Genomic DNA, 27,491 nt, shown 5'->3' on the forward strand with positions numbered 1-27,491 from the left:
ATTCTTCAGTCGAGTCGCGAAAGTCGTCGAGTGCGTTTGGTTCGCTGGCTCGTCGGCATTGCAGCTAAGAAAGAAAAGCAAATCCCAGCCACTAGGAAATATTATCAAAAAAGAAAACAAACTGAGAAAGAAGAGAAAGAAGAAGCTGCTGGAAAAGAAGATCGTCATCATCACGAATTTTTGTGCGCGCAGTCTTCGCCGTTATGCAATTGAAGTGCGTTCACAAAATGCCGAGATAGCAACAATTTTGAATTCATTAATTTGCTGGCGAATTAGAAATTTCTGTCGCGCGAGTTTAAAAGACGCATAAATACTCGTGTCCAAATTAAATATTACAATTTATGGCAAACTCGTTTCCACACAAAACAGCAGCAACGAAAAAGTGAAATTAATAAAGTGAAAAGCAAACGGCTATTGTAGCAAAAAAGGCAATTACAAAATCAATATAAATAATAATAGAAAATCATTGTTGCAGCATTGAAGGAAAATACGTAAACGTATAAAGAAATAAACAACAGTTAGGGGCAAGCACTTTTCCTCGTCGCCGCTCTGCGAATACGTAATCATTGGGAAAATATCAGCAATTTTGCAACAGTTTCGACACAACAACAACAACAGCAGCAGCAGCAACACCAGCGACTGCAGAAAAAAAAAACAAAAGTAATTGAGCAGAAAGGTGAGTTCGCAGAGACCAAGAGACACGCATGCAAAGCAGGAAAAAAGCACGAAAAAAGCAGGGAAAAACGAAGTGAAACCCTAGCCCTTGCACCTGTTGCCTTCCTGGAGGAAAACCCAGTGCCCAGCATCTTCCGTTCATAATTGCCCGCTTTTTCTCCAACTGTATGGCTGGACTTCCTGCTTACGCGCTTTTTATTTTCTGGTCGCTCTGTTTGGTGTTTGCTGTTTGCTACACTTCAGTTTCATTTTCATTTAAATGCGAGCTGAAAACACGGTTTTGGCTCTCAAGGTTGACAACATCTGCGCTTGCCGCTGTGCTTTTCGGCTTCCTCCTCGGATTGCGTATTCACATTTGAATATTATACAATTTGGGCCGTCTCAGTTTCGTAAATAGTTCCTTTTTTGCCATCAATTCAAACGATTAGTGCTAAATTAGCAGCACAATGTCAAGTTAATTTGGGTTCAGCAACTTTTTCTGGCTCTCAGTCTTCATCTCTCAAACTCTTATTTCTGATACATGTGCACTGAAAAAAGCAGTTGCCTTTGTTTTGACGCTTAAATATTTGTGCTTACAACAATGCATATACATTTTTTAAGCCAGACGAATTTAAATCTATATAAATATAGAATATATTAATCTTTGCATTTCTTCTTAAAAGTATTTGCCTTTTTGACAAATTGGATTTAAGTTATGGCCTGAAATTAATAAAATGCAAAACGTTACCATGTAACCTTTAAAATATTCCATATATTTTTGGCCTTTATAACAAGTATATTGTCGCCTTAAAACCAATAAATAAGAATTGTCAATAATCGTTTCAGCACTCATATATATTTGGCATTAAGTAAGCAATAAATGAAACCTCAAATAAATGGCAATCCATTTAAATTCTTGAAAAGATCTAGTTTCATGTTTCATGATTTTTTTTTCGGTTCGAGAACGATTTTTCTCAGTTCACATATAGCCTTGAATAAAACAGATGGATGAGTTTCAGACTGCCAACACGCCTTCGAAAACAAATGCATTTAATAATGAAACGGAGCTGCCCAAAAAAAAGCTAAAATTAAAATGTGCAGTAGGTGTTGCCATTCCGATTCCGACTGCGATTGCGATTGCGACAATTGCCCCGACACTTGTATACATATATATATATAAATCGTATAGTATAGTGTATATATCCGAGCGTAGAGTGAGTGATGAAGAGCTCGAGAGGCAAAGGAAGGAAGTTGCTGTCGGCATGAGTTGCAGTTTCATTGGGCTTCGGTTACAGACTCGAATCCAACTTCTCAACCCATCATCTCTGCAGTTTGTGGGCCTGTGGGAGTCAATTAGTAGGCAAAATTTAAATACATTTAGGTGGATGGAGAGGGAGGTGAGGGGGCGGCTGGCATGGCACCCAATTATGCATCCATAAATGTAAACAATCGTCGAAAAGACCCTGTAAAGTGCGGTTCTTCGCCTGAAGAAGAAGTAGAAGAAGTAAGTGCTGAAATCCGTCTGGGCAAAAGTTCACCATGGCCAGAATCTGCAGACAATATAACGTGGCCGAATCGGCTAATGGGAAATGTCAGTCAGTCGGCCGACAACGTTGACTTCATTTACATTTTGCCAAAACAACAAATGAGCTTGCACTAAGCCCCGAAAAAAAAGGTCGAGCAATAAATTTGTTTTGTAACTTTACCCTTTTTGGCCGAAAACTAAACCCATTTTCTACTTGGCCAAATTCCAGGAGAATTTGCATTCGACCGCCTAACCGTTCTTTCACTCTCTTTGTGCTTCTGGCCATTTCTTTTCACGCTGTGCGCATATTTCATGAGCTGTCGATGAGCTTGGTTCTATTTGGGTTTATTGAAAGCCATTCCCCCGCCAAATGGGCACCGTTCATTAGCGGAAAAATGGGTTAATCTCATTCAGCGGTCTGCCATACAGTTGCGGTCAAAAAAGTGGCACTGATATATTTGTTTGTTGATTGGCTGTAATTTATCTGATTAATTTATGTGTCTTAGTTGTTAAGGAAATTCCTAATAATAGCGAATGGCAGTGTGTAGATTGTGATAGTAGTAAGTGATATAATCTTATGTCAAAAGTATATCTATAAGCTTTGATATCTTTACTTACCCATCTCTAAGATCGCAGTTGTATATATGTAGGTACATGTCAGAGCATCCGCACCTTCACAGATCCTATAAAAAATGCGCTTTTCAAGTGCGTGCAGTTTGTGATTCAGAAGCTAATTAATCCGCTGATGTGGTGGCGCCAACAAAGTGTGAAAGAGACATTAAGTCTGATTGGGAGGCACGTGTTGTTGTTTGTCGGCGATTAGCCAGATATTGAGATACAAGCAGATAGATAGATACATATATAGATGCTGGGATGATGGCCTTTAACGCCTAGCCGCCAGACAAAAGGCATCTTTATTAAAACATTATTTGGCTCGGCATTGTGGGCCCGGGGTATAAATTGCATTTTAAATACAATTTTTCTGTTTCTGTTGTGGGCAGAGCTACCAATAGCTGACTCAATCAACCGAACAAAGAGCTTCAACACAAATATTATGATCTTTCTGATTGTTACACGTAAACTTCCGCTCCCGGCTTCACGATCATCATCATCATTATCATTATGATCCGCTGCTATGCGAACTGAGAAAGTGAAAACTTGGACGATTTTTTGATTGCAAGCATTTGATAAGCAGTAAACGCAGGAAAGAGTGAGAGAAATTTTGTCATCTATTGAGCCAACTAATGATGGCCAACGTAACAGAGGTGCACAGAGAAAAAATATGTAATTCACTGCATTTCTTTAAAATTTAAAGTTTAATGTCAACTAGAACATGATGTATTTATCAAAATATTATACCATTATTTAAAGTAATGTTTGGAGGAAGCTAGATTTATTTCCTAAATTGTATAGATTCTGGCAATATAATCTTATGGTATTAATCTTTTTATTAATACTAGATACATTTACAATTGACAAAAAAACCTTATGGAAAACCAAATACCAGAGGTCGAATGATTCTAGTTTCTTATTGCAAGGTGGTTCTTGAAATTTCGTTTGTCTCCTCGGCGGATTTCCGGTTTGAAATTTGAGGTCTTAAGCGCTTTTTCTTGGTGTAAACTTCTCTACCACTCTCTAAGTATTTATGTATCTTTCTTTCTTTCTGCTAAAAGAAATCAGTTTCAGTTTCGTTTACTGTTTTGGTTTCGGTTTCAAACTCAGTCGGTTGTGGAAAATTTAGTGCAACGGCGCTGTCATAGCTTCGCTTCAAATTGCTTCGTTTACCCGGCTTCCCAGACTCCATCCATCTCTTTCGGCTGGACTCTGTCCGTCTCTTTCGCTCTTCCTGGGAGCGTTTTGGAGCAGTTGAAGCGTGCAGGCGAAAACGAAAGCAGAAGCAGCCGCCAGTTGCAGCTTTTTTCTTCCAACTTGCTTTTCATTTGCTGAAATTCGTGTTTTTATTTTGTGTTTCTGCTTTTCACTCTAGTTGATGTTGTAGCCTGTTTTTTTTCGCTCTTTTTGGCCAGCAAATTGTTGCACGGACCTCGCTTTTGGTCAGGGCAACTTGGAACGTAACGCAGAAATGCGGAAAAAATTCGCTTCAATTTAATGAAAGTGTCAACTCGTTTTTCATGGCGCTTTTCGTTAGTCAAAGGCAAAACAAATTTGTGGGATTGGAAATGAGTTTGTTGCAAAAACAGCGGAAAATACAACTTTTTTACTCGGCAAATACTTAGTGTTTTCCATTTTAGTAACTGTTTTAATGTAGTGATGTTTGGAATTATTTATGGAGCTATAAAAATTCGAAAAATGCTGAAATGCATTAAGTAAAACTCGTTTTCACTGATTTTTGAAAACATTTTTTATCAAATAACGTAACAATAATAATAATTGCAGAAAAACGCATTTGAGTTGTATTTAAATAATTGAAATTATAAATTACAGCTTTTTTATTCTACTGCCATGTGAAGCTTTGTTTACAAATTATGCAAGGTTTTAAAGTGCTAAAAATTTCAGATATATTTTTTTTGTGTCTCTATTAATTTTAAGAGTTGTTTATCTTTGTTAGCTCGAATCATTTGATTTAATGCCCGAAGACGTTTTGAAAAGGTGTCAGGCAATTTATAAATTTACATTTTGAAAGTGATGCAGCAGCAGCATTCGCTGCATTAGCAACGAAAATCAATCAAAAACCAGCTAAGACATTCGAACATCTTAAAAATTGAAATGTTTATTTCTTGGGCTTTTTGTATCTATCTATCCATCCCCATCCTCTAGTTCGTTGCGCAAAGCGCTGACAGTTACATGACTTTGAAAAGTATCTTATGGGTGATGCTCGCACAGATATTCATTTATACAGATATGATTTAACATATTTTGGGGGCTTAATAATTGCTGGAATGGTGAGCCGAGCGCCAGATGTGCGTGATGGGAAATCCGAATGCTTTTTGCGAAATCGAAATGCACAACCTGTCCGTATCGGTTGGATGTTCAAATATATATTTAATTTATATTTACCCGTTGCTACTCGTGGAGCCAATCTTACTGTTACTGTTACCGTTCGCCGATGGGGCCATGATGCGCCGCTGATGCGCTCAGGTGTTAAATACCTGGCAGCCAGTTCCGCAATGCGATTCGCTGTTAAATGCTTCGGATTTCGCATTATTAGCTTCCCGATGTGAGCAATTTTGCATAATTTGCACTGCGCACTGCCGCGCATAATGAAAACCTTAACCCCAAACGAGGAACTGAACCATGGCGATTGCTACTGCGAATGGGATTCGGATTCGGATTCGGGCTTGGATTTGAATTTGGACCCCGACTCCACGCCACTTTCACGCTATGCAAATTGAAGCATTTGCAGACAATGCCGACCGCAGACAAGTGTTAGGAAAATATGATCCACTCGCCCACACTAATTTCATTATTTAGTTTGAAGGGCTTTGGTGGTTTTGGTGGGTGGCGAAGGGAAAGTCACAGGAACTCTTCAAAACGAAAGGAAGTTACGTGTTATCACAAAGGTACGGGAAACTGAGTGCATGTAAAATAAATCCATTCATTTAAAACCTTCGGAAGAAAAATAAACACATCAAACATATAGTCTTCCAACATGTTCGAGGTGAAATATGTTCAATCTTCACACCTTTCAATTAGAGCCGCGTAAAATATTAAGTGTTAGCCATTAACGTGATACGTTCCAAAGGAATCAATAATATGTCTATGGAGACCTGCAGACATTTCTCATATGGAATTAAACGGATTACCAGACTATGATGAGATCTTCTCAGCACGACTATTATTTCAACGAAAACACTATCAAATGGCCGATGCGGCTCTTTCTTTTCTCTCCTTTCCACAAGTCAATGACTGCTTAATTTAATTTGGCCACAAATCAATGGCCACATGTATCTTGTTCCCCTGCCTAGTTCTGTTTTTTTTCGTCTTCGGGAACATTTCGCTTGACCCCTGTGAAAGCAATTTCGTTTTGGGGCTCTATTCTGAAGTTTCGGCCAATCAATCATGTGGCTCCCCAGCATTCCTGGCCAGCGTATCTTCTTCGCGGCCGCGAAAGTATCGAATGTTTCGTCGACATCCCATTTTTCGACGCTTCATTCGGTTCAAGGGAACTTTCATGTGGTTTCTGGTTACATAATGATACCATTAGGGGTGCTAAAAATACTTTCTAGCCAAATGCGCGGCCAAAATGTATCTGACCTTAACATTTAGCTGGCCAGCATCAGAGTTTGGCAAATGAATGTGCAAAAATGATAGCTGGGGAAGCTGGTTTTCAGCCAAGTAGGCACGTCTAATCTTTGCCATCTCGTGATGCACTCGAACAATGCAATCATCTCGGGGGTAAATGAACTGCCAGCTATTTGCACTCTGCCGATGTCTCGCTTACAGTGAAGCACAACTGCTAACGACCTCTTGACTAGGCACAGTAAGACCCCCACTCCACTCCACGCCAGCCGTATGCATCCCAGGTGCAATTGCATTAGAATCATTTACATTCACCGATTCAATTAATATGCAACTTGTGATGTCAGCCAGCGATTGTCATCATCAAATTTCTTTATTGATTGCCTAGAGTCGTGTCTCGTCCCCCTTTCCACTCGTAAAACTACAATAATTCATGACGTTGACTTTCATTCATAAAGTGCGCGATCGTCTGCTAGTTGAATATGCAGTGAATGTAACCATTAAATTATTCATTGTTTCGGTCCGAGGAAAGTTCTGTAGAAAGTCGAGAAAAAAACGAGTTTTCCGCCTGTCAATCATTGAGCTCGAAAAGCGTCGTTAATATATGGAAATGCATAGAGATTCTCACATAAAATAATATTTTCAGTTCATATGGGCTACCATAGATGATTTTATATGAATCATAAATATTTATTGTTATTTTGTACGCACTGGCATTTTCTTATCAATTAGTGATATATCTATTTCAAACCTACATAAGACACACCTACTATATGCTGTGAAACAACGACCTGAAGCATATGGCGTCATCTTTTTAGAATATCAAAGTGTGGGCATCCTCAATGTCAGCTGTTGAAAAGGCTTAAAAAATGAAGCCACCTTTGCTGTGGGAATTGAAAATACTAATAGAGCCCAGAAATGACAGCCGCATAATGAATAAACTCTTGAGTCGGTAAACAAGCCCAGCTGAAATTTTGGACAGATTTTCCCAAATCAATATTTGCACGCAGGTTATTGTATATTTTTCTTTTCATTTCGATTCGCCGGCCAGAGTTATTGAACCCATCATCGGAAATGTGCGGAAAATGCCTGCTTATAATTTAGTATCATTTCGTTGGACAATTGTGAAAGTTCAACGAATTCGAAACTTTAATCAGAGTTCGATTGTGGCTGAACTTGCACTTGGATGATGATGCGGCGGATTGCATCGAATTAAGAAGTAATTGTCAATTGGCATTATTTAAATGATTTCAAATTGCGTTTTTCAACCTTGGCATTTTTTCGTGAAAGTTGCTGCACATTTTTGCGTGTGCGAAGGAAAAATTTATTAGTTTCGAGCGAAAAGTGAATGCTGATGGCTGAATAGTTGCCAGCCAGCCAAATGGACGCACACATTTTCCCAATTCCTGAGCTTTAAGATTCGTAACTGTAAAAGATCAGGGAAATCAGCAAAGTCAACACGCACACACAGTCGTCAGATGAAAAAAAAAAGAAATAATGCTGAAAAAAGTCGAAGAAAAAATACAAGGCTCTGATGACTTTATTTTATGGCATCAAGTGGCATCCACAGATGTTCTGTTTACAAAAGTCCAGTAAGGAAAACAGGCCATCCGCTGCACCGCCGCAGCGATGGTGCAGGATATCGAGCACCACTTGGCCACCACTCAGATCCACTCCACTCGACTCGACTCGACTCCAGTCCACTCCGCCAGCTGCAGCCTGTGGGCCGTTAATTGTCCGTCATATCGCATAAAGAAAGAGAAACTTTCTTGATCTGTCAGCGTTATTTGGCCAGAATTGTTCCGAGAACACAGGCAGATGCCGTTTAAGTGTTTTAATTTGACGTGCCGTCTTTTCATTTTGCCGTTTTTTCATCGGGTAATTGGATAAAAGCATTCTCGTGTAATGAGTGGGAAATTATAAAAAATTAATTAATAAAATGATTTGAATATACAACTGACATTTTTTTCAGTATATACAATAGGACATTCCCCATTTTCGACAAATAAAGTTTGTTTAAATATTTAAATTCATAGTTTAAAACTTCTAATAAATCAACCACTTTTGCAAATCATCTTTATGTTTGAATACAAAAAAGTTCTTATTATTAGAACGTAAGTTTATGTTACGTTCATGGCAGCATGTTGCATGTTAAGCCCTCACTTTATTTTCATATACTATACTAACTTTTTGTTCTTTTGCCTCTACCCTATATATTTTTACCTTATCCTCGGTTTTTTTTGTTCAATTTGTAGTTCTTAAACCGAAAAGTAGACAGGCATATCCGTGAGGATCATCCAGTAAATCTCCGCGCCCATAAATGACACTCAGAATGCAATTCACGTAATTACCGGAGACGAGAGTCAAACTAGAACACGTATGTTTTTTTTAGAACGTGCCCGGCCTGAGGAACTTTTTGTTAGCCACTCTATGGAACATACTTACATATGTTCTATTTAGCCGTACGGCGATTTCTGATTTCTGGGCTCGTTTTTGTGTCGCAGACAGTGGCCCTTTGTTGGCCATAAACAACAATGCATGTGTGTGCACAAAGGAAAATGCAGCTCAATAAAGCGGCAACAAATGGCACTGAGACACCACCACCGAGAAAGAGAGACTTGTACAACTTAACGGCTTTTGTTGCATAAATCGGGCTGCAACAGCGGCAACATTTGTTATGCGATTGCGATCTATAGCTAAGCTGGCGCAAAAAATGGCGTCGATCGTTGACAATATCGGCGGCACAGTGGGTATTGCGCAAAAGTCGATGAATATTTATGGCCAGCCCTTGCAGCATCCGAACTGTCGTATCGTCGATCACTCAATCGCTGGGTTTCTGCAAAAAGAAAGCCAACAAATACAGCGCACACACATCACAATTATAGACACTAATAACAAAGACGGCTAAATATATATGACAACAGGTTAGCGAACCTCGCACATTTGCATGTGCGACAGAGACGGGGAGTGTTGCGAAGAAAGGGACGGCACTTTCTTGCCGCTACACGCTTCGAAACCCCGAAGCCCCAAGCCCCCATAGATGTTTATTATGCAATCAACGTTTTTCATCAACTTGACAGACTAAGCCGTGAAAAAACAAAAGACTTCATTCGCAATACTCTAACACCTGCTGGTCAAATAGAAGATGAATATGTCAACTCTTATCATTCACAGCTTAATATTTGATTTAGACTTCTCTAAATATGAATTTAAAGAGTTTATATAATTAAACTTAAATTTGAATCCCTAAAGTAAGCTTGGTACATACCCTACGATAACTCAAAGAAAAGATAAAAAATGAATTTAATTTAAGTGTTCTTTTCATATCTTTAAGTATAGTACTGTAAACATTTTTGATTACCACACTAAGCAGTTTGGTAAGGGTATTACTCATTTTACCAACAAGTTGTTATTTGCCACTTAGCTCACAGGTGATTTCGTCTTTATTTACCTTTATTGTGCCGTTGTCAACGTGCCCGGGATGGTATCTCACCCGCACCGTCTGATTCACAAACCGAATCGCAGTTGGGATCTCAATTCCGAATCTGCTATGCGTAGCTCGCACAACATGATCGTCATAACAAGGCATTTCAATAAAAATTGCATGTTTTACACATAAATTCTTGGACTCAAAGGGAACATTAAATTCATCCCATAGAAACAGACCGCGAAAAGGCGCAAAAATACAGGAAGGCAAATTGCATTGGTATATGGAGTATATTAGCTTGGGCCTCTCTGCATGCGGGATGACTTGTAAAAAGAGAGTCCAGGTCATAAACAATAAGTGTGGTTTTCGGCTCCAGGTGCGTTGAACTCCATCGGAGGGATGCCAAAATTCTGTTTGTTTAGCGGTTCGAAGAGAGTCAAACATTTGTTGGGGCTTCTTTTTGGGATTTTTTTGCGGGGCCTGTCAGCGTAAAATGAGCAAATTTTGATGTGTTTGCTGTTTTTGGATACCGTTATGCGACGGCCTACCTTCAGATCGCACCGCCCATATTATGAATTTGGTTTACAACTCGAATATTCACACAACCCTTTACGACTTGATCTCACTCTTTGCAGAGGACAGAGACCCCAGAAATCACACAAAATGGTGTCACGTCGAAAAATTCTATCACGTTCCCGCGACGATCTTAATCTCGACCAGACGTTCACCCAGCAGGAGGAGGAGGAGGATATCTGGTTCCAGAAGGATAAACTATACAAGGTAAGTTGTTCGTACTTCAAATTATGGATTTGGTGTCACTAGATGTATCTTAACTTACAACTACTTAAAATTGAAGTTAAAAGCTGGTCGTAGCAGTAATAATTTCTGAGGTTTTATTAAAACAAATTTAGGTATTAAGTAAGAACCCACTCATCCCTTATTTTAGAATATATGTTTGATAATATTTGTACACATCTGAGCAACCAACATTTGCATTTTTCAATCTTTTCCCCTTAAAATCCAGTCAATATAGCTGCATTTTGGTTAACTTACATTAGGCATAATTGGCAAATTACCGTATAGAGATTTCCGCGAGACCGTCGAAGAAGCGATGCTAAATCTTGGGTGATCCGTAGAGAGCTGAGAACTGGCCCTGGCCCATCGGCCATCGTGGAGTGACTTCCGCTTGGCTTGGACAGGCGGCTTCTATGATTTGTGGCTATTTTCCTGTCGCTCATTCTCAACACGTGCGCTAAACGCGGAGTCGAGTCCACCGCTTTGGGGTCACCATGAGACGCACTAACGCCGAGGCTTTGGTTTCAGTTTTTTTATTTTTTTTGTGTGTTTTCCGTTTTATTTCATTGTTTTTGGCTAGGGTTTCTGGTGTTTGTTGTTTGTTGTATTGACCAATTGCATTAATTACCGTTAGGCCATCGCATTGCGTTGTGCATTTTTAATTTGCCTACGGGCCGCCAAGGCAGTAAGTCAGCAGAGTGTGGCCAAAAGCGTAAGGCAAATGGCCAACGGCATTAAGCGGCAGCAGCACTATGGCTATAAAAACGCCATAGGTAACCCTAATATTTGGACAAGCCCAGCACGAGCTCAGCGATCGGTATTCATTCGCCCATCTTCGATTACGCTATGTTATTTTTTGGGTCCGTTTCTCTTTGCAACATGTGTGTGTATATAAGCGGGTTGTTTATGTGTGGGAATCCCATTGACGAAGCTGCTAACTGGTAACTGCTAACAGCCAAAAGCCAACCCTTTTGGCTTTTATCAAGGAGTGTTAGTGGTGGGCCCAACAGTATAGGCCTTGGGTGTGTGGGTCTTTTTATGGCTCCACGATCGTATATAATGCAAGTCAGCTGCGTTTAAGCTCCAAAAACTGTGGTTTTAGTGTAACCTTTTGAACTCTTTCGAGAGCTTTGGATACTTGGGTACGGCTAGGTAATTGTTTTTCAAGCCAAAAGAAGTTAGAGAAGTGATTAAAATAGGTAAAGCCTTTTGGAAAAACTTGAAAAAACCAACCTAAAGAAGGCTTAATGAAATACTAGTAAGATTGCACAGTTGAAAATTTGAAATTGATTGTATTCCTTGCTTACAACTAATTTTATATAAGTTATTAATATTTCAAACTTGAGAAAGTTGGTTATCAGACTTTTATCTTTATTTTTTTGGCCCTTTCCCGCAAGTTGCGTACCTCTATTGACTTTTTTGGTTCACCCTAGGCAGGCGGTGCTGCCCACACACTCAACTGGGTTAACTGCAATTCATTAGGCAGCAACACCCAGGGAAAAAACCATCAAAAGGCTGGCCATTAAATCGATGCTTTATTTCTAATGGCGTTTTGCATAAATTTCGTTTCCAACAGCGATTCAGCGGAATTACGGGGAGCCAAAGGCCTCGCCCAAAGTGAAAAGCGTGCGGCAGTTTCTGGATTTCAGTTTGGTCGCATTTGTCTTTTTCCGTCTATGGTTATGTTGCAATTAGCGTGAGCGTGGCATCTATATAATTCCGTTTAGTCTGGCCCCACACAAAGGCGTCGACAAAAACAGAAACTGTATTTCCCATGGTGGAAACGGTCGCAAATGATGTCTGAATCTGAGTTTTCCTTTTGTTGTTGAGGGTTGCTAGTTGTTAGCCCTTTGATTCGACTTGTGTCTGACTGCTGGCTCCTCGGGGCGCTTATTGAGCAATTTCGGTTGCTCTGGCTGCCGCTGTGCTATTTTCAATATTGTTTACAAATTTATTATCTGGGAACGGAGCGACAGAAATTGACTTGCAAACAAAAGACTTAGGCAACGAACTTGCATGCATTCAACCAGAATTCTAGCGTAAGAAAACGAAACCAAACACACAGCCATCAACTACATCGACTTTCCGCCGTCGTTTTTCGTGAAAATGAAAGTTTTTCTCGCTGGTCTGCAGAGTTTTCGCTTTTTCCACTTCCATGCGCAGGCTGTTTTGTTCATTTCTTTTTTTTCTTGTCTGTAAGCATTTTCTTTGTTTTCCTTTTCCTCGGGATTTGTTGTCTGGCGACGGCTGTTTTGGCACCCGTTCACCTGGTTTCGGTCTCGCTTTTGGCCTGGGCCGAGCAACAGGATTTGGCGTTGGCGCAAAATAACCGAAATAAGCAGGAAAAACCACTAAAACGAGACAACAGACACAACACACACACACACATCGTGTGGGCTGGCTTTTAAGCCCAAAAATTATACGACAAATTCAATGGAAACTTTTGTGGCTGCCACTTCATCAACGTCGCAGGATCAATTGAATTTCCTGCTCGTTGCTTGATTGATTTACCTCATGGAGAAAGAGCTGCTATGGTCCATTATTATCATATGTCAGCCTAAAATTTGCATAGATTATATATCTGCAAAATGTATTTGCCAGCTGATCCCACTTGGCATTAGGCGAACAAATTGAAAATGAACAATCAAATCAATGAACTTTGTTCGCAACTGCTGCCGCAACCTGTCACAAGATGAATTTATCAAGACCGTAATAATTTGCGGTGATTGTATCTATTGACCTGGCAGACACAAAGAGTTTTACCGATGCCGCCGCCGCCGCCGGATCCCAAATAAAAATCATTTTATTAAATGTCAACTCTGAGCGTTGCGAGCATCTGTTGCTCAGTTTCCTCGGGAAGTCGTGACTACAAAAGTTCAACAACATTTTACACGAAAAAGTGCAGCCAGCACCGGAGATTCTCCGACGTCTCATCTTCGGCGGTGCACCGTGCACGTGTTGCAAGCCAGACTTAATCCATTGGGGCTCCATTACGGATCTTGCAACAGAATAATAGACTTTAATTGCGCCCACAAAAATGTGGTTTGTCGCCTGACGTCACCCGAAAAATCGTATATCTCATGTTTTTGATTTAATGTTGTTCGTATGCTAATCGAAACTCGTTTCGAAACTCGTTCGAACTAATTCCACATGCACAAATCAGATTACGTATACGCCAGGGAGAACACGCGCTCATGGTGTGGCACTTCTGCTGCGGCAGCTTCTGTTGCAAGCTGCAACCTGGGACTTGGGGACTAATTAAAAGTCAGTCAAGAAGCCCAAAAACCAGCACTCGATGAACTTCGGCATTTTGAGGTCGTCTCTCTGCACGGCCTAGAAATATAAGAAACAACTACAGGTTGTAACCAGTTTCGTCGACACTCGAGCGACTCGAGCCTACAAGATTCTTCTGCCGCGGCCGTTGGAAACCTGAAGTGAATCTGCCCAAAGAATCCAACGGAATGAAATCAAAAGTGCTTCCAACTCCCAGACTCTCGATTTCGAGTCCGACGAGTGCGCAAACGCAAAGCATCTGAAAAGGTTAACAAGTTTCACTACATGATTTATTTGCATTTTTAATGTGTGTGCCCGCTGAATGAGCTGAGTAGTGAGCTTGCCTAGACGAGTTTTGGCCAAAATGCTCGTCCGTCCGTCGGTCGGTCCGTCCGTCTGTAGAATTGTGGCCAAAAGCCAGAAAAGCCAACCAACATTTGATGTTTGCTGGTTGCCCACAATTTTTGTTGTTCATATTTTTCATATTTCACTTTTATTATAACCCAAAAAGTGGCTCAAATTGTGGGCATGTTGGTTACTGGGCTAATGGCTTTGTTTATGACGTTCTTTGTTCGGGTTAATTGAGTAAGCCAGGTACGGCGGGAAAACATACCAGCTGTTGTGTTTTTGGCGTTTTTTATTGTTGCTGCATGCATATGAGAATAAAATGGGTGGGGTCATAAATGGAAACCATGAAATACTAGCACATCTAAAGTTTCAATGCTCATGCTGTAGTTTAAAGGCATATTACAACCAAATAAACACGATTATAACATTATTAAGAGTGCCAGTTTAAAGTGAATTTGGAATTTAGTTGTGCATTTATGAAAACTTATAAGTGGAGTTCTAAATTGATGTGTATTGGTGAGGCGCTGATCTAGTTTACAGCCACCTGCTCACGATGAATCGGATAATAGCCCTGGAATCCATATCCAATGTGGAGTATGTTTTAGACTAGTCAACTTTATGTGCAAGCCTGTTTTTTAAATATAAGACAGAAATGTAAAATATTTCCCGAGTGCACTTGGGCATGACGCAAGACGAGAGCAGAGCAGTGCAAGCCCCGCAGACAGAGCTGCAATCAACAGCCTTGCAGCACTTTAAATATCCATGCATATAAGTATATTGTTGGATATAAAAAAGACTTCAAGCCGAGCAACACAAATGCAGCAGCAGCCAAACCAAAGGCAACACCACCGACAGCAGCGATATTGTTGTCTATAATTTTAAATGTCTCACTGCAACGCCGAAAAGCCCCTTAAAACCCCCTGAAAACCCCCTGAAAATCCCCTTTTTTTCTCGTCTGGCTGTGTTCGTGTCAGCATTTGCTCCGATTTGATTTTAACTTTTATTTAACAAACTGCAAAACAACACAAACGCAAACACAGACTGACGCTTGTAATGGCAGCCAGGCAGCAAAAAGGCAACACAAATAAGTAAAAGTAAAGTGAGTGAATAAAAAAAAAAACATAAAACGCAAGCGCCCAACAAGGCCGTTCACTTTGGCACAAACACTCAAATACGATGGAAAGTGAAAATTGCTAGCATTAGCTGCAGTCACTATGTTTTCCAGATTCCCCGAAAACAAGTTTCGAATCTTTTAGGATCAAATCGATTGATTTTTCGTAGTTTGTTTTTGTTTTGTGCTGGCTTTGTAATGGGTTTTGAAAGGATTGTTAAGTTTGTTAGCCAACTAAAATGATACGATCAGGGTTCCTTATTACTCCAATTAAAAACACACGCTCTCAATAATTGGTGCAGTTTTTGGCTGCTAATAAAATGGAGTGTTTGGAAACTTTCAAACATATAACATAATAGCGTTGCAATAAAACAAAGCGTTGTGCCACCTATTTAGATTGTAGAAATCTAGGCGGTGCTCTCATAATATTTTGGCTTATATTTTTTTGGTTACAATATTTTAAAAGTGAGCTTTAAATAATATAACTTCTTCTTTGTAAGATAAGCTAAGATATCTATTTATGACATTAATTTATTATAACATGTTTCTTTCTGAAATTGAACAACTTAATTTGTATTGAGTAACAACAACACACTCCCCTTTGGTTTGCCTTTCAGGAGCACATTCAGGAAGTGCTGGACAAATGGACCCAAATCGACGACGAGATCTGGGCCAAAGTGATCGTCTTCGAGCGGAATCGTCGCGTGGCCAAAGCGTACGCACGCGCCCCAGTGCTGACCATTAATGGATCCGACGATGGCTTCGACGGCATGCGGTGAGTAGCAGTTGGCCCAGTCCTACAGCCCTCCATCCCTCCATCCCTTGACCAGCTATAATTATCGGTCATTGCAAAGCGAAGGCGAAGCGAACAAACAGAGGGTACGAGGCAAAAAGAGCCCAGCAAAACACATTAAACATGGGCAAACAATGCCTTTGAACTTTGCTAAAACAAAACAAAATGAGACACACACATAAATATTAATGTCAGTTGGTGGGGCCTGAGCACTAGCAAAATCATATGCCCTTGACCCACTGGCAAAGAAAATACCCAGCAGGAGCTGCTCGTCTTTCTCTCTGGTAAATTGAAGACACGAAGGGGTAGCATCACTTTGATAAACATTTTGCTGCAGAAAGTAAACTCAGCGTGTCGGAATATTCCATTATTTCAATAATTAAAATAATTCCAATTAAGTTGTAGTAGAGATTCCTAGAATTGATACGCTCATTATTGATTAATTGTTATAAAATTTACAATGAAATAACATATAAGGTGGTGTTGAGTTGAGAGCCTCCCCGATTCTTGCACAAGATACCCATCTCGGGAACTCATCCAAAACGTGCTTGTAATTGAATTTTATCGCCAATTGAAGTGTATCGCCAACTTCGATGCGAATGGCTGTGTGGCCTTCAGCTGGCCATCTTGCTGGCTTTTTGCTGTAATAATAAATGCCTGCTGATTTGCTCTCGAAGGGGCATTGAATGAAACGCCCATCAAATTGATGGGCATGCCATTAAAATTTAATTCCACCGATGAACTTCACTACGCAGAAGATGTAAGTGGAGGAGAACCTTCGCAGGGCAGGGGCAGGGGCATTGCCAAACGGTGACCTTAGTGGAAACAATTTGTAGCATGTGAAAAGCTTGCTGGTGGGCTGAGTGAATAAAAAACAAGAACCGAAAAGCGAGTGAAAATGCTTTAATAATTGCGCTTATTTCTATGAAATGAGCGATTTCCGTTTTTCCAAAGCAATTTGAGTCAAGAATTCGGCTAGTCTTATTTCTACTATTTTTTGTTTTTTTTTTTTGGAGGTCTTCCAAGTGGTTCTTGGTATTTTTGGGTGGCTGCAATTGCAGCAAAGGCCCTAATTAACATATTTCGCCTCAAAAATATTGCTGTTGCGTGCCAGAAATTGGCAAATGCCAAATGCTTTACGCTCAATTGCCGTGGCAATTTGCTTCAGTCGAAATGTCAAGAAGTTTTCAAAACCTAGCATACTCGTACGTACTCGTAAAAAGTTTCAATTCAATGGATCTATGCATTATGCATAAGGCTAAAAGTACATGGGCATGGATGTGGCGATTATTCAGTTCAAATATTGAAAAGAGTTGGCCAAAAAAGGGCATCAAGTGCAGGAGGAGATCGTGTGGCGGCGGCGGCGGCTTCCTTTGTAAATGGCCACAAATAAAGTTGCTGCCAGCCAAATGTCAACGGCGTAGATACAAGTACAAATAAATTGCCAGCGGGCCGAAGACAATGAAGATCGAGTGGAAAACAAATGAAATTGAAAATAATAACGAAAGTCATTCATTCAATTCGTTTTCATTCGTGACGAGGTCATCACAGATTGGCCATGCAAATTGCTCTTGTCATGGCAAGTCTTTCACTGCAATTTCCCCCCTATCCACCATGAAGATTGCATTTTTTCATTTTTTGTGACTATTTGACTACTTGTTTATGTCAACTGGGGGTTAAGCAGCACACAGCATCGGATTGGCGGAGTATCGGAAAAACTACGAAGCCAACTTTGCATGCCGAGAGTGTCAAGTTAATCAATTGCCAATTGCCGCCGACTTCAAACATGCACACCACGGCAAAGATAATTTATGGCCATGTTGTTGGGCCATGTTTATGAGTCTGAGTGTGGTCCAAAGACCCTTGTACTTGTCACTGCCATTGTCTCTTTGTCTCTAGCTGCCTGATTTTTGTCTGCTTTTTTTTTTCTTCGTACTTTTCGTAGTTTTATCGCCGTCTAGGTCCAGCAGCTTGTTTGTTTAATTAGCCGCTGTCAGCGCTTGTTAGCCACTGCTATCTTTCGGGCTAACCGAATTGCATTTGAATGTGAAAAAGCGAGGAATGCCATTTCACACGCAACGCTTTTCATTGGAAATCTGGACGGTATGCAAATATATAGAGCTATGGCCACGATCTCCGCGATGATAGGTTTTATGTGCATAACATATATATGAAGTATAAAGTATGTGTGGATAAAACAATAACTATTAATTTGATATAACCCCTGCCTTTTTCATTTAAGTTGCGCTATTTAAATTAATTTATTGTATTAGTTAGTTATTTATGCACTGAAGCTGTACTTGCCTTCGAAAATATTCATTGGAGTGCATTGACTTTCAAATGCACAACAAATTTAAATGTTATGTGAATTTTGTGCAGTTATTAGTCACTTAAACATAACATTAAATCGGTTGTTGAAATAACTTAAACTGCAAGCCGTTAAGATACATTTACAATTTTTTAATTTCAAACTTATATACTTATAAATATATGTTCCTCGTTTAGATTTTCATTTATTGCCAGTCAGGGCATTTGGCCATCGGCTTAGATGAGTGTACTACTTCCCATTTTTGTGTGTTGCATGCATAGACAAATTTCCATTTGTGGAGTCAACTGCCAGCTGCTGCATGTAAATTAATTAATTAGACTGACTAGTTGGCAATTGCTGCTTGGTGTTGCCAGTTGTTAGTTGCTAGTTGCAAGTTGCTGGTGTGGGCGCAACACTCAAAATGGGGGACCACACGCACACCGCAGCAGCTGCGATCAATGATCTTTCAACAAGCGCGTTTAATTAATGGCCAATCCTTAAGCACTCATTGTGGTCCGGCTATTACATTATCCGAGCTCCGAACTCAATTGAAATGGCGCCAATACACTTTCGGCAGCTTATGACAGTTTGCGAAATATTCCGCTGCGTGGGCGTTGCCAATCGAATTTGCATGTGGCTGGGAACAAATGAAATGGAAATCAAATTATAATATCAAGCTGTGCTCCGATTGCAACACACAATATGGGTATACACGGTATACACTTTAATTTTTTTTTTAGCATGTTTCGTGCGGAAAAAACTAAGGCAAGGGGCGCGCCAAGGTTGAGATTTGCGAGAGTTGGCCGACAGACAAAAGACATTTTCAGCCTGTTTTTATTCAGTTTTATTTTTTCCTTCGACGGGCTGCCGCTATTGCTGAGTAACCGCAGTAGTTGCAAAAGCAACACTGTCATTGTTGCTGCCACTGCAGCACACGTGCCACATTTGTCAGGGCAAGAACAATGGTGGCGACGGCCTTCGTCCCAGCAATTTAAGGTGTGACCCCAAAAACTGGAGCGGGAAATGCTCTGGCCGCACAAATGTTGCCTATAATTAGCCATAATCTAATTAACGGCGAATCAAGCCAAACTAGTTCGCCGATCAGATCAGAGTTCGTTTCCTAAGTCTTTCGTTTGGCGACTTTTATTAAAGCACATAAGCCGAATACATGGCCACATATAAAATATTTTTGTACGTATGTACATACGTACATATGTAGCTATAGCTATAGTAAATCGTTGTCTTTGCTATGGAATTTTTAACTGAACCGGTTGGACATTGTTTTTGCCCACTAGCCGCAGGTCAAAAGCTGCTCCCAACCACCGTTCGAAACCAGTTGCCGTTAACTGCAACTTTTTTACGGTTGCACCAATGATGGTGATGGTCTGGTTGTCCGTTCGCTGGCGTTGGCTTCCTCGAAGAAGCCACATAGCTGGTTCGTCCTCGCAAGTGCAGCCTGACCCAGTGCACACGTTTAACTTGAACTCCAAAATCGCAGTGGTTTCCAGTTTTGCAGTTTGGCAGAGCGAGTTGGTCCGGTCGATGGATCGACTCTCGCTTTCAGCTGGGCCTTTCGTATTTCCAGCTCATTTAGGCGTGTCAAGTCAGGTCCAGTCCTGAGACCAGACGACCTTGCAACCAATATACCTACTCACTATATGGTTATCATACATAAGTGCGATAATGCCCCGGCCACATCGAAGTGAATGTCTCCAAGACATGCTCTGAATAGCTATAGCTATACATTATATCAAACTGACAGTGGGTTGGGCTGCTGGTTCTTGAGTTTAGCTCAATAGCCTGGCACAATAGAACTCTTCAGAAGGTCTTTGAAAACCGAATCTTAATATAATCTAAATGTACTTTGTTGTATAAAAGCGAATATTAATGCTTTACTGTTTAAGCTGGTATAGACTTTTTGCAGAACATGCCGCTTAGCGAAGTCAACCTGTACTTCTTACACCCTTCTGCTCTCAGCTGTTGCCTTTCAGACTTAATAACATTTCGCTTTGGATGGCTCGAATTTAACGAAGCATTTACCGAACAAAGAACTGCAAATCCGCTTTCGGCAGCTGGCGTTCAACCTTGGGGGCCACACATCGCATTGGGCATACGAGCGCGGCGCAGCCCGTCCATGTCGATTTCATTTCATGGAAAACTTTGACACACATTTCAACGGTTTTTACAAGCGTTTAGCCAATAAATCAGCTCCGGGCGGCAGACGTTATGCGCAGAACTGAAGCACATGGCCAAATGCCACAGCGATGCTAACGGCGATTGTGGTTCGTAGTTGCAAGTTGCTGTTGCTACCAGCTGATGTTGCTGCTGTTGTTCTTGTTCTGCCTGCTGATGTTGCGTTTTGCTGCGCTGGCAGCGCTTCATTATCCAAATTAACATAAAGCATAATAGTGACAGAGCGGCGTCAGATGAAGAATCCCCGGCAGCAGGAGCAGTGCAACCACTGCCACCATTACCACCACTTCCATTGCAGCAGCGCAGCAGTAGCATCATCTTCAACTTCAGCTTAATCTGCATCTTCAGACAAAGATTCAAATTCAGCCTCTTGCCGTGGCCTTTTATGCAAACGACAATTACAATTAGCCTGGCTTCATTGTCTTGGCTCTGCGGCTTCCTCTTGCCGCTTCTTGTTAGCATTTCTGCCGACATTTTCGGCGACCTTAGCGCCGAAGGAAAAACCCAAGAAAAAATCATCGAAAACTTAAAAAAAAAAAAACGAACATTCATCATTTAGTTAAGACCGAGCTGCGGCTTAGCTGGATTTTGTTTGGGCCCAACTACGGAAAGCCAGATTTATTGTAAGCTCTGAAAATAAACCCTATTTTGGAAAATACAAATTACACGGCGCAATCCTAATCACCATTCACTTTGCAACTTTGATTTAAGGGCATTGATTGATTAAGTAAGAAATGTTATATATCAGCTTGATAGTTGAAAAAAGAACACCTATTTATTTATTAATCTTTTATTAATAAAACTACAAATATAGCATAATTCAGTGCTAAACAAATTCGCAAAATTCAGCTGTTAATGACTCAGCTTTTAGACCTTAGACAATTAGGATGAAAATTAAGGCCTTGGCGCCGAAATATGACATGTTTATTTAATAAATTTTGGGCTGCAGCTGCCGCACTCTGCGGCATGTGGCATAAATCACTGTCAGTCCGCATTTGAGCCAGTCGATTGAACAGTTCTGTTGGGCCTGAACGCCAGGCAAAAACGAAAAATCCGTGGCCCAAACCCGAAAGAGCCAGACCCATGGTAAATGTTTTGTCAAACGTTTAGTGCAACAAAATGTGGCACAGGCAGGCACACGGGCCAAGACACCAAGAAACCAAGTAACCTAGTATGTTGTGAGTCACTCGAGGCAGCAACCTCGATTCGATTCCAGAAAGTGAATGGCGCCAAGTGGCAAATCATTTTGGCCACATTTTTGGGCATGCTGGCTTATCGATTTTAAATGCGGCAGCTGATTGATTTGCAATTAATAAAACGCTCATTACGGCTCTTTAACGATTGCACAACATTGTCTACAATAATTTGTTTTTCTTTTTATTTATTTTTTTTTTTGCAGAATTGGACTGTGCGGCTTTGACAATCCGATGAGGGATCAGAAGACCGACGAGATGAAGCGCGTCATCGGACAGGTAAGTTTCCAATTTATGGCACAATCAAAGCGACAGCGTTTTAATTAGCTTGGACAATAAACCCCAATAAATCGACGAGAAATCTCCATTAGCGGGTAGATGGCGTGAAGATTACGGAATACTTTAAGCTTGTATCTAATGCGAAAAATAAATTAAATTTTCATACGGTTATGGGAGACATTGTTTTAAATAGACACTTGGAGTATTCTTTAATGCATAAAAGAAAGAGTTGTTATTTTTCCGAACCAATGGAATCATCGCTCGTTAAAAGTTAAACCATTTAATTACCGCATCAAATTCACGAACTTAACTGTTTATAGGGTGTTAAAATCAAAATGGATGACGCTGGGAACATCCTCATCCGGCGGTACGCCAAAAGCAATGTCTACGTGAAGAGTACCGCCAGCAGTCCCAACGAGGAGACCTCCATCGGTGCCGAGATCTTAAAGCTGCCCAATCAGGCGCTCGAATCCGAAAAAATAGTCAAGGTGAGTGGGACGGGACTTTGTACGTGGTTGCCATTTATCGCGATCCGCGATCCCACCTCACATCCATTCCAAATGCTAATGAGCGTTGCATTGTTCTCCCCAGCTCTTCGACATGAAGAAGTTCCAGTCGAATGTGAATCGCGAACTGCGACGCGCCTATCCGGATCGCCGCCGCTTGGAGACGCAGTGCCTCTCCTCGGTGGCGTTTGTCAAGTCGGAGAACGACATCTTGGAGTGCCCCATCTGGGTGCTCATCGTCAATGTGGTGGCCATGGATATGCTGAAGAGCAAGCTGCCACCAGGTGGGTTCATCGAAGCCATATCCCATCTATATTCTTAAGAGTAATATATAATGTTATCCCTTGATATTCTGCTCCTATCCAGTGCAACGTCCCATTGTGGACATCAAGAACCGCCCGCGCATTCCGATACCCGACGAGGATCCCTACAGCGTCGCGGGCAATGGAAGTGGTGGCAGCTCCGGCAGCTCTGGCTTCGGCAGTGGCCACCAGGCGCAACTGCATCCGCAGCAACAGCTGGGCAAGCATCTCAATGGCAACGGTGGAGGACATGTGGCCGCCACGAGGGAGCAGCTGCTGATGCAGACGCAACAACTGGCCCACAAGCGCAGCGAGAAACCGCCAAAACTACCGCCCAGGGATAATATATACTCGCATGATCTGATTCCAAAGGTAAGAGAACAGCAGGTAGATGTGGTTAAAGTATATTTTATTAGTACTATTTAAATACTTTTAGGTTAAGTTTAAGCTGAGAAGAGCACGGCGCCTTAACGCCATAATGATTCAATATAAAAATTGCAATATTTAAATATATTAAGAAAAGTTCAACGTAGTAATACTTAAAGACACTTAAATGTGCCTGATTTCTTAATATTTATGTCTGCTAGTTCGTTTTAAAGAGTGATAATAATTTCAGATCTTTTTAAAAGTAACTCCCTTTGTGAAAAAAGTATTCAATGCAAAATGAACATATATGTATATATGTACATTGGTGCGATCGTGGAGCACGTAATACACACTTTTTATGGCATACTTAGAAGCTACCGAAGTGTGGGAGGAGTGCAGTTCATTTGCTGGCAAAGTGTCGGAACAAATTTGGAAGCGCCAAAACACGAGTAATAAAAGCCACGCCGGCGCAGGAGAAGAAGTGTGGCAACCTGTCGACTTGCTGGGTTGAGTTATTTTTGGTGGCTAGTTAGTTAGTTTGGGTGCCCATGCTTGGTCATATGCGCAATGCGGCCACTTGCAAAATGGAAAATGGGTCTCCCTCATGGAACTCCATGGCTGCATGGCTGCATTGCTGCATAGCTGCATGGTCTCCATTGCTGGCGATGATTTCGCCGTTGGGCCTCACTGAGCAATTGGCATTGCATTGCACTCAATAATATTCGAATTTCAGCAGCAGCGACTGGCCGCAAATAACTGCAAACGAATCGCGTGTAATTAATATGCGGGGAATGCCGCCGGATTGCTTTGCAGCTCGATTGCCAATTGGGCCCAACGACCGATTCAGTGCCTCTTGGAGTGGAGGACTGGTGGTCCGTTGTGCCGAACTGGTGGGCACACCTTGCGCAACTGTGAATGGAAAATTATGATCGGAGATACCATCACCTGGTCACTTTCCTTCTAATTTCACGCCACACATTTCTTTCTATCTTTCTTTCAGCCGGACTACGATGACATCGATTTGGAGACCCGTATCAAACTGTCTCGCGGTAAATCGGACAAGGGCAAAGATAATAAGAAATATGGTAAGATCGAGATCCCTCCATTCTGTCCTTTCCAATTTTCATATATAATAAATTCCTTTAAGCAAGAACTTCCTTAGTATAAATTAAAAAAAAATAAACCGTTATAACTAAACTAATCTTTCTACAGATGATCCCTACTACTGCGGCCTGCGGGCCCGAGTTCCGAACTTTGTAAAGTCCGGCAAGCCGATACCCGCGCAGGTGGCCAAGGATCAGCGGGATGGCAATGGGAACAACATCGGGAACGGCGGCATCAGCACGCTCAGCCAGAAGAAAACGTCGATGATCCACAACCATTTGGGCGGCATGCATCCGCACCACATTCAACAGCAGCAGCAACTGATGGCCGCGGCGGCGGCTGCGCATGCGGCACAGCACCACCATGCGGGTCACCAGCGGGAGCAGCAGCAGCAGCACCACCAGATTTGGCAGACTCGCAGCTATGAGAGCGGCATAGGTATTTATAAACAGGGTGGGCCCAACGCCGCCCACCAATCACACAAATCGCACGCACTGCAGATGCAAATGCATCAGCAACTGCAAATGCAAATGCAACAGCAACAACAACAACCACAGTCACTGCCAACGGACCTAACAGCAACCACTGCAACAGCAACCACCAAGACACAAAGCACAGCTAACCAAGCACGTAGCCACCAGCCACATCCGCATCTGCATCCGCACTCGAATCCGCACGCACATCCGCACCACAGACTCCACCGGCATGTCCACGTTCGCTGCGAGCGGCACGCCCACTTGCAACAGCAACACTCTGCATCGCTGCAATCAGTGCAGCACCAGCCGCAACAGCAGCAACATGTGCAGCAGCAACAACCGTACTACGACAACTTGGAGGACTCTGTGGCTCGTCGGGTGACACGGCGCCACTCCACCCGTCGTTCTGAAGAGAGCTCCGCCTGCAATTGCGTGAGCTGCTATGCGCTGGCTCCACTCTGTGGTGCAGTTCCTCCGCCACGTCCGCAAAGGAGCCTGAGTCAGCAGCAGCTGAGGCGTCACCAGCGGCTAAGTGGAAGCCTGGTGGAGCAGGAGGTCCGGCCGGCGGTGGTCAAGTGGTGCAGCGAGAGCGATGTCTCGGTGCTGGAGCTGGAACCTACGGAACCCACAAACGAACGGTACGACGACTGCTACGACTACGACGACTTCGACATGGCATTCGACCTGGACGATGACCTGGGCTTGACCGAGAACATACCGCGCCGCAAGGGCACCGAAACCGTTGACATGTACATGGATCGCTCCCATCTCCGCCAGCTGCAGGCGCCGGCAGTGCTGCGCACCAAGTCGCAGTCCACCGAGAGCTTCTTCGAGCAGCCCAACGAGGAGGGCTCACTGTACATGTACGGCGGCAGGAAGCGGATTGCGGTGAAGGCGCCGTCGGCGACCAATATCTATGACCGCGTGCGCGGCACCATCGACTACTCGGATAGGGGACGCAGTGCGGCAGGAGCGAAAAGGGGCCAGTGCCACAAGAAGACACAGCTGCCAGCGCCCAGTTGGCGGGGCGGCAAGCGACAGGAGCAGGCTCAAAACGCTGACAAAAGACAAAGATATGACAATGCCACCAATGGCAACAGCCATGGCAACGGCAACAACAGCAGCAACAACCAGCACAAAAGACAGCTAACGAACGCCAAGCAAGACAATGAGGACATGTTGAAAAGCAAAAATTATTTCAATAGTAAAAACAAAAGTATAGCAGCGGCAGCCGCAAATGCAGCAGCATCAGCATCAGCAGCAACAACAGCAGCAGCGAAAGCGACAGCAGTATCAGCCAACATTGCAGCAACATCTGGAGGCGGTGGAGCTGAGCCGGGAGCGGGAGCGAGCGCAACAGGAGTGGCTGGGGGAAAGGCCCGAGGAGGCGGTGTGGCAACGATGGCCCCACCACTGGCCACCAGTCCAGCCGCAAACAATGCAACTGCGGTTAGTAAGGCACCTTCTGCTCCTCCGCCGACGGCCAGCAGAACCGGACGCAGTGCCAGCCGCCTTGACATCAGCGACATGGAGTCCATTTATGGCTACCTAAAGCCCCGCAAGCCGCGCAGCCTTAGCCTGAAGAAAATCCAAATACTCGACTACTAAACGGACACGTGAATTTCTATGGGGTTGCTCTAAATCGAAACGAGGTTATATGGCCCAGACATCGATATTAGTTATTGTTTTTTGTTGCCCTATCCCCTTGGATCGGATGATGGGTGGCTGTACATACATATTATACCCACAAACGCATCTCGGTTACCTCCTTGCCCGGTGAACAGAACCACTAAACTGTACGATACTTTTACTAACACAGCACCTTGGACTCCTCTAGCCTGGACAGTCACGAAACGCAAATGTACATACACCAAGTGAGAGTGGGTTACTGATTTTAGAGGTAGTCCAAAGTCCAACGAGTGGGTTGTAATCTGTGGAAGAATGCCCTTACATTACATTATATCCAAAAAAAGATATAATGCAATTAAACAGATAATGCCTTCACCAGATTACAACCAAGTACCCGCTTGGGTCTACCAATTGAATCCACCCACCCCAGCACACATCATTATCCTGACAATTGTACCCGCACCCGATTTGTAACCACCGATTTCTGTGCTTCTTGTAGATTCGGAGCTTGTTGAATCACCCTACAATCACATCTACGGACGCCATTTACCGCTGCCAACGCGCGGCTACGTGCCCACGCCACGCATGTTCATCGGGGAATGGGACTGAGCGTAGTTCACACCGCACCTGGGCGGGATTTTAGCCGGATTTTGAGCGGCCAAGGCACAAAACACACCACAACACTTGCACATCCCGGCGTGAGAGGGAACGACGCCTACCGTGCAGAGCTAATATAAGTCAGCCGGCTGCACACAGCTTGAAATATTATTTACATTATATTAATTTAGCAAAATATTATGGTAAAATAATATTAGGCTAGGCATAAGCAGCAACAAAAAACAAGAGCAATCGCAAACCATTGTAATATTTAGTGGTACGGCAACCGATTTTTCGCGCTTTTCCCCTAGCAATTTTGAGATTACGCACTTGAGCCAATTTTGTTTACCCTGTTGTACGAAATGAATAAATAGCCATTACATTACGAGTTCAGTTAAGCTTTTAAGTTTAT

General features: G+C 42.4%; 1 protein-coding gene across 3 annotated transcripts; it reads left to right on the forward strand.

Moving 5' to 3' along the window:
• Positions 1 to 27,464, forward strand: LOC6608732. 3 transcript variants are annotated; one of them, XM_032715348.1, is made up of 10 exons: positions 1 to 214; positions 476 to 676; positions 10,442 to 10,586; positions 15,951 to 16,108; positions 22,027 to 22,099; positions 22,420 to 22,587; positions 22,691 to 22,889; positions 22,972 to 23,279; positions 24,274 to 24,358; positions 24,486 to 26,966. In XM_032715348.1, exons 3-10 carry the CDS (start codon positions 10,470 to 10,472, stop codon positions 26,459 to 26,461), a joined length of 3,084 nt encoding a protein of 1,027 aa, XP_032571239.1. In that variant the 5' UTR covers positions 1 to 214; positions 476 to 676; positions 10,442 to 10,469; the 3' UTR covers positions 26,462 to 26,966. The 3 variants fall into 3 exon arrangements, with proteins under 3 accessions (XP_032571239.1, XP_032571238.1, XP_002033455.1); XM_032715347.1 differs by having other exon boundaries at positions 1 to 676; XM_002033419.2 differs by lacking the exons at positions 1 to 214; positions 476 to 676 and adding an exon at positions 26,982 to 27,464 and having other exon boundaries at positions 24,486 to 24,815.
• Positions 27,465 to 27,491: the final 27 nt, after the last annotated feature.

This window comes from Drosophila sechellia, chromosome 2R (genome assembly GCF_004382195.2).
Source record: "Drosophila sechellia strain sech25 chromosome 2R, ASM438219v1, whole genome shotgun sequence".
NCBI classification, from domain to species: Eukaryota; Metazoa; Arthropoda; class Insecta; order Diptera; family Drosophilidae; genus Drosophila; species Drosophila sechellia.